Source organism: Pinus tabuliformis, chromosome 6 (genome assembly GCF_031772625.1).
Source record: "Pinus tabuliformis cultivar Carrire ecotype Pingquan chromosome 6, CPIR1, whole genome shotgun sequence".
Lineage (NCBI taxonomy): Eukaryota > Viridiplantae > Streptophyta > Pinopsida > Pinales > Pinaceae > Pinus > Pinus tabuliformis.
This window is the reverse complement of record NC_142292.1, coordinates 672,581,587-672,589,434: the sequence shown is the minus strand read 5'-3', so window position 1 is coordinate 672,589,434 and position 7,848 is coordinate 672,581,587. Positions and strand designations below refer to the sequence as shown.

Genomic DNA, 7,848 nt, shown 5'->3' with positions numbered 1-7,848 from the left:
GATCCCAACACGGTGAAGAGGAGTTGACCTGGGATAGAGCAAGCTCTCGAGGCAGGTGGTGCTTCCATGTAAGGTGCGTGCTTCCAACGCATTGGAATGGAGAATCCTGGTTGGTAGAGAGTGGACGGATGGATAATCGTTTGAGGGGAGGCTCGATGGTCCTTTGTTCGTGGGGAGGATTGTTGGGTATATGACCAAAGTCCCACATTGACTAGAAGTGGGGAGGATCATGGGTATAAAAGGATGGACAAATATCTCCATTGGTATGAGGCCTTTTGGGGTAAAGCCCAAAAACAAATCCATGAGGGCTTAGGCCCAAAGTGGACAATATCATACCATTGTGGAGATATGTGGTGTCCAAAGTCCTAGCATATATATAAACATATATAAAAAGTATCCCCTCCAATAACACATTGCAAAATGAAACAAATTCTATCCTCTAGTATACGTGCATATTTAATTCATATGTTAATAACACATTGCAGAATGCAACAAATTTATCCTCCAATATACATGCATATTTAATTCATAGGTTAAGGTAAGAGAGTGCGTACTCATATAAGATTCCCAAGCAACTATTATCATGAAGTACCAGCACACTAAAAAATTCTTACCAAACCACTGTACTACAACTGCTCTCAACTCTCAAGAAGGAAACAAAAAACAACACATCCTCCTCTCAGTTCGAATCTTTCCTTCTGAATTCAACATTATTGAATCATATGTATCCTATGCATTCATGTTCCAACATGGAATTTCTTAAGAAGCTCATAGTATTCCAATTGTTTGTTCCTCAGAATGTCAAGCCCTGCAATCACCATGACCGTTGGAGGTAGGGGACCTCCAAGGGACCAAACATCCAGCCCTCCGGTGTCAGGGGCGAGTGGGTTGCAGAAATGGTGGTCTCTGTTGCTTCCCAAGGGGAGTGAAAGCCTCCACATCATATCTGAGTCTTCCACTATAAGAGTCAAAGTCTCCTGCCCGTTTTTATTCTCGGACGCAGTCCATGCCTCCCCCCTAAAAAAAGGAAACAATAAAATCAATCCTCTTACTCGCATATCTCCACCCCAATCTTGTCGGGTAGACCACATTCCAAGGCGATGCGCGATGTTCCCTCCTGCGCTTTCTCCCATGAGGAATACCTTGGAGAAGTCAGCATGGGAATCGAACCAAGGATCGCCTCTTTCTCCTACGCCTGTGGCTTTGGACTGGGAATGAAGCCATTGGAGAGCGGAGACAGAATCATGATAAGCAGCAGGGAGGCGATGCTCGGGAGCCAATCTGTAGTGTACGAAGAAAATTAGGGTGCATACATCTAATACCCACTTTAAATAGGAATGGTGCATAATGGGTCTCTGCGGGCTAAACAAACAGAAGCCGCCGCCATGAAAGTACAAGATTACTGGCAGGCGTGTGGGGGTGGCTGGGGAAGAATTGGGGAGATATAGGCGCGCCCATAAGCCGAGTGTATGATCAAACACAATGTCTTTGTATAAAACATGGTCGTAACTTTCGGTGAGTGGAGGAAGGTGGAAAGTTGGCTCGTCTCCACGCACCAAGAATTTCAAAATTTCAAATAAAAAGTGGAAGAAATGTGGGATGATAAGTATAAGAAGGCCAATGAAATTGTTGATCAGGAAACAAAAATAAATCAAGAGATATAGGTTTTAGTGGATTTAGAGGACAAGGAAGATGATCGAAGGTCTTATCAACAATGAATGTACATTGTTATCATTTGTGGTGAAGAGGGGCACAAATGATTTCAGTGTTTTTTTGGGAGAATGTACATGGAAATTTTAGTACAACAATCAAGTAGGGCACAAGGAGGGGTGAGAGGATTTTAAAAACTATATGTTCTACAAGGGACTTTTTTTTATGCTTGTGCAAAGATGGATAACCAATGTCTTATGTTTTCAATTGTTTTCATCAAATATTGACAAAGTTTAAAATAAATAACTCTTCTTTTTTTTTGAACCATATTTTGAAATATATTTCACGATTACATGTTGAGAAATAACTAGATGAATTTAATCAACATTAGATTGCCACAATCTAAGAAGATTAACATTGTAAATATTTCTAGCATATCATCAATACATGCATACTAATTTATTTCTTTTGCATTTATTATTTATGAATTTAATATTGATTAATCACATAAGCCTTCTACGGAGCATTATAGTTATATTCAATAATACACTTCTTTTTGTGCAAGCATGAATCTACACTACACTTTGTATGTATTTAAAAAACTTGTTATCTTTAAAAAAAATTCATAACCTTCGTGTGAGAATTGAAAGAAGAAACTTGTGAGGTTTTCAAAGTTCATTTAGGATTCAAGGAACCATTAAATGTTATATATGATGATGAATGTTATGAAAATTTAATGTTGTTATATATGTTTAACAAAGAATGTCTTCTTAGCATGCAAATTGGAATGAGGGATACTCTTGCTCCTTTGAGCTCTTGACACATTTTTTCTCTTTTAACTCCTACAACGATATCAAGTATTAATAAACGTGATGTTTATATATTTTGGAGCACCTATGTAACAACCATTTTTGTTAATCCCTTTTGTAAATAAATTTCCATGAATTGTATTCATGTAAATAATATATGGAAATAATGTTACAATCGTTTTCTTTGGTTAATCAAATTCTTAGTTTTTTTGGGTTATCCTAAACCATTACAATTCAAAGGTGGTTCATAATTTGCATGAATTCAAGTGGTTTCAGAAAATTCCAATAAACCATGGTTTCAAGTGGTTTTCAATAATTTGCATGGTTTCAAGTGGTTTTCTTTAGTTGTTGTTACATATCAATTTTTAACTACATGGTATTACTTTCAATGCTTATTTTATCTTAGTTTTATTGTTTCATTCTTCATTTGTTTCTTGTTTTCAATCATATTTCCTAATGCATACAATATGGAGCAAGTAATATGAGAAGTGAGACAATTTGAATTCCTTGTATTTGCATTAATATCTTGAATTGCATGATTTTCTTGTTCTTGCAATGTCTAACATTTTGTTCTTAGTATTTCTCTACTTTTTTCTCGCACTTCCTCTCTGATTGGAAATTTCTATCCTTTTCTAGATACAAATTTCCAATTTCCCATGTTTTTTGTAAATCCTTGTGTAATTTTCACGCTTTGATATTTCTCTATGAATGAATGTTTGTTGTTAGTTTTTTTACATTTGAATTTAGAGTTTTTTTTTTTGGATTGGCAGTAGATGCTTGATCAAGCTATATGATCAATTGATCTCTTAAGCCTTAGCATTTTACATAAATGACATTAGTAAAAGTTGGTAAGCAGTTGGTGGCACTTAGCTTTTTAATGGCTTGATCGAGCTGCTGGATAACCACCTACACAACTCGATGGAGGGTTTATTTAACGCTTGATAGAGCCATTTTAGTTTTGAATTCAAGCATTCGATCAAGCTCCTAAGGTCCTAAAAATCACAGTTTCAACACCTTTTCTGTAAATTTGTTTGCAACCCCATTTTGTACCCTAGCGAATTTACAACATAATTTGTCCTTAAGTGGAAAAGTTGATCATGTTTGATTTGTGAGATAATCCTCTATCTAATGGAATATGAATTTGATATTTTTGAATTAATATGATATTTTTCATCTAATTTATTTTAAACATAATTTTTGAATTTTTTTGGACAATTTCAAAGGGGCTGAATAAAAATCAATAACATTAAATATACACAACATTTTTTTTCAAAAAATACCACTGTCTTCGTTTTCGAGTCCTCTTCAAAAGGGTACTCTTGGGTTTTCAATTTATTTAATGATTTGAAAAAAACCTCATACAAACACGTGTCTACAAAATGTAATTGAAATATTACTTCGCCAACTTAAAAAGATAATAAAAAATATAATTTTGCAAAAATAAATAATTTTTTAATATGAAAAACTTAGTTCTCTCTGGATGTAGATCATGCTCATATATAATATATATATATTAAAAATTACACATTTTAGACTAAGTTATGCTACATGAACACACATACCTCTTAAGATGTACGAAAATTTACAAGGACAGGTATTACATTGAATGGAAAATTGAGAGATTATACGACACTAAATTGTTTTGAAAAAAATATCATTAGGACAACAACATAATTCTCCACATATTATCTTTTTACAAATCAAAATTCACAATTCTTATATGAATTTTTAGGGCTTCAATTCAATAAAAGACGAAAAACTTGAAATATTATCACCACATTTGGCCCAAAAGTGTAACCCATATTCACAGATTCACCCAACAAAAAACCCCTTCTGACACTATTGGGCACACTCATATTTCACGCTCCTAATTAGGTGATGTATCGTTTTCAGTGTTTTTTTTTTATTTTTTTTATCCTACATCATTTATTTACTTGCAGCAAAAGGACTCTATCAATCTAGAAAGTAATAGTCTTTTCCTTTTGGCTGCAAGGATGAAGATTGAGCTTGGCATCTATCGACTAGGTAAAGGATCTTTTCCCTTTCTTCATAAGTCCTTACAATCAGATTTTGGTTTTTTTTCCCTTCCAATGCTAAACTTACACCACTAATCGACCCTTTTTGGTCATTGTAGGTTAGATTTCTCTGACCATGGTACAACGCATTGATTAGGGTTAGTTAACATTGACTTGTAGTGAAACTGAATATTCCAGGTTCTTATTCAATGTTTTAGTTTTATGTTGTCCTGCATGCCCTAGGGTTTGTCTATGGTACTTTAATTTAACTTGGAATTACTCATGCTAGGGTTGTACCCTTACCCAGGGAGCTTAATGCTCATGTTTTTTCCCCCAATATATGTATGCCTAGTCATGCCAATTTTGTGGCTTGTAAAGAATCTATTCAAGAGCTATGCATCGAGGTTTCTTGTATAAAAAAAATTGTTTTTATCTTTAGGAAATTCATGCCTTGTATAATGTTGAAACATTTTGTAAATTAAGCCATACTTCTTGGCTCATAGTTTTCGGGAAATTCAATGATTTTCTCTTTTTTCATATGTTTAGGGTTGCATAAATATTACCTTGTATAAATGTATATGTTTGACATCAATATTCTTTGTTTTCCCTTTAAAGAGAATTATCCTCTCTGAGGGTTTTATTACTCTATTACTGTTATGTATTTTGACTTAAATGATATGAATGTGTGGGTCCTCTCAATTGTATTATATGTTTTATTTGTGTGTTGTAACATTATATTGAAAATTTTGTTCTTTACTTCCTGTCTACTTTAATTAGATCTTAAATGTTAACTGTAGAAAAAATATACATGACAACAATAGTTTTTGTTTCATTGTGTACTTCAACTTACTTTTAAATTGTGTGTGTGTAGCTAGAAGATCATGTGGGCCTATCTAGGTCTGCCATATTCTCTCGAGACATATTTACCAGAGTTCAAGAATGTTATCCTTTTGAATTAATGGGCTTTTAATTTTTATGGTAATTACTTAGATAACTAACCTAGTCAAACCTTAGTAATTAATTTCATAACACTGTAGGTACAAAAAATAAGAATGGACAACAATAATGTCTTTCTTTTACAAACAAATAAAAAATTCAGTTTAACACTTTAGTTATCTGGTTATTCAACTCACTATGCCAAGAAAAACACAGCAGATAAAGGAATGCTCCTACCAACCAATGAGAACTATTCTCCCCAGCCAGTCTCCCCCTTGAACCAATTTCACATCCAAGACGATTCCATGACAATGATCATACTTGGCCCACCACATGATTCCTCTTGGAGGCATCTCGCCTTCCTTTGAAAATGTCCTCTTTGAGGAAATTTTCAGCTTAATAGCTAATTCTTTGGGTCTCCTCCAGTAGCCTCCAAAACCAAGAAGGTTGCTTCAGACTTTTCCCCTCTCACCTCTCAGCCAACTTTCTTCCTTTTTGAAATGATCTATCTATAAAGAGAGGAAATCGGGGTAGGCAATTGCCTCTACCCATAACCCTTATTGGGCATTTCCTAACAATCCTAGAACTATTGGGGATGTGAAATCCTCCTTAACACCCTTTTTTCCACTATAATGTTTTCACGTTTGACCATATACAAAATCCTATAATTATTATTAAAGCAAAAAGAACATTTATGTACATCATATGTTCATACTCTCAGCATGGGCCCCATAGTCTATAAAAGTAACTTCAATAGAAAAAGTAGATAAAATGTTTACAAGTTATTGGGGTATTACAATAATATTTAAAAAAAGGATACACACCTACACACATATTATAAATAACAATAAAATTTAAAGATTATTTTTTTTTCTTTTTTATTTTTAGTGAAATATTATACTTCTGTTATAATATTTATAAATTTTTATAATTTAAATGTGTCTCATATAAATAAAAAATTAATATCAAAATTTAAAGGTTTTTTTTTTTTTTTTTTAAACATATATTTATTTTATATATTTAATTATTGAATTATTACACTTTTATTATAACCCCACACACACACACATATAACACAAAATTTAGAGATTAAAATATTTTTTTTAATTTAAATATGTTTTTTTTTTTTAACATATTTGACTTTTATATTTTATTGAAATATCACACTTCTATTATAGCTATTTATGAATATATAAATTTAGATAATTTAAGTGTGTAAAGGATGAAAAGAAAGGTATATATATATATATATATATATATATACACACACTTTTACATTTTATTAAAATATTATACTCGTTTGTAAATATATAAATTAATGTAATTTAATAGTGTATGGTATAAATAAAAAATTAAAATATATTCGAAACATGTAAAATTTTAAGGATGAAAATTTATTTTAGTACGATTTAGAAACATTGGAAAATCTCATGATATGCAATCGGCAAAATGCTTCGCGATATTTTTATAAAAATAATCATTTTTTAATAGTTTTATATAATCTCTATATGAAATTTTGGTGATTTTTAAGGTAAAATAATTTTATACTATAAAATTTGGAGAAACATTTTAGAAAAAATGGAAATAACAAATCATTTTCTTGGAAAAGACATGGAAATTAGCACACTACAAATATTACTTGGAATAACACTTACAATAGTATATAGGTATGATTGGTTTGTTGGTTAGATTGTGTTGTTGAGATTTTCTCTGAACAATATTATGCTTGTTTAGAAATTGTTGGATACTAAAAAGTTACACATTTTATACTAAGTTATGCTACATGAATACACACATGCCTCTTAAGATGTACGAAAATTTGTAAGGACAAGTATTGCATTTAATTGAAAATTAAGAGATTATACAACACTAAATTTTTTTGCAAAAATTATCATTAGGACAATAACATAATTCAGATCCACATATTTTTTTTACTCCAAATCAAAATTCAAAATGCTTATATGAATTTTGAGGTTTTCAATTCGATAAAAGAGGAAGAAATTGAAATTTCATCGCCACATTTGGCCTAAAAGTGTAACCCATCTTCATGCATTCACCCAATAGAAAACCCCTTCTAATGCTGCTGAGCATGCTCATATATCACACTCTTAATTAGGTGATGTATCATTTTTAGTTTTCCTTTTTTACCCTATGTTATCACTAAAATGTCCCTAGGATTTTCATGAAAGAAATAATAGAGGTAACCACAAACCTACTTTTGAGATCAGGATCTAGCCTTCCTAATGCTCAGAGAGGGCTCTCTCTTGATGATTTAACTTTGTTGAGTTAATTGATTTTAGGTTAGTTATGTAAGCTTGATTGGGTTTTGATTTGGTTTGGTGGTGGAATTACTACTTTAGATGGGTAGATAAGTGTCTTTTTACCATTGGGCCATGGAGTCCAAATGTCAAGAAAACATGACTGAATCAATTTCTAAA

The 7,848-nt window shown here is 32.1% G+C and overlaps 1 protein-coding gene across 1 annotated transcript; it reads right to left on the bottom strand.

The window, feature by feature from the left end:
• Positions 1–737: 737 nt before the first annotated feature.
• Positions 738–1,559, bottom strand: LOC149260427 (strigolactones hydrolase CXE15-like; the record flags this gene model as incomplete). The annotated part of the gene is made up of 1 exon (XM_089458928.1): positions 738–1,559. A coding segment is annotated over one exon (822 nt), but the record flags the coding sequence as incomplete, so codon positions are not given.
• Between the last annotated feature and the right edge of the window lie 6,289 nt (positions 1,560–7,848).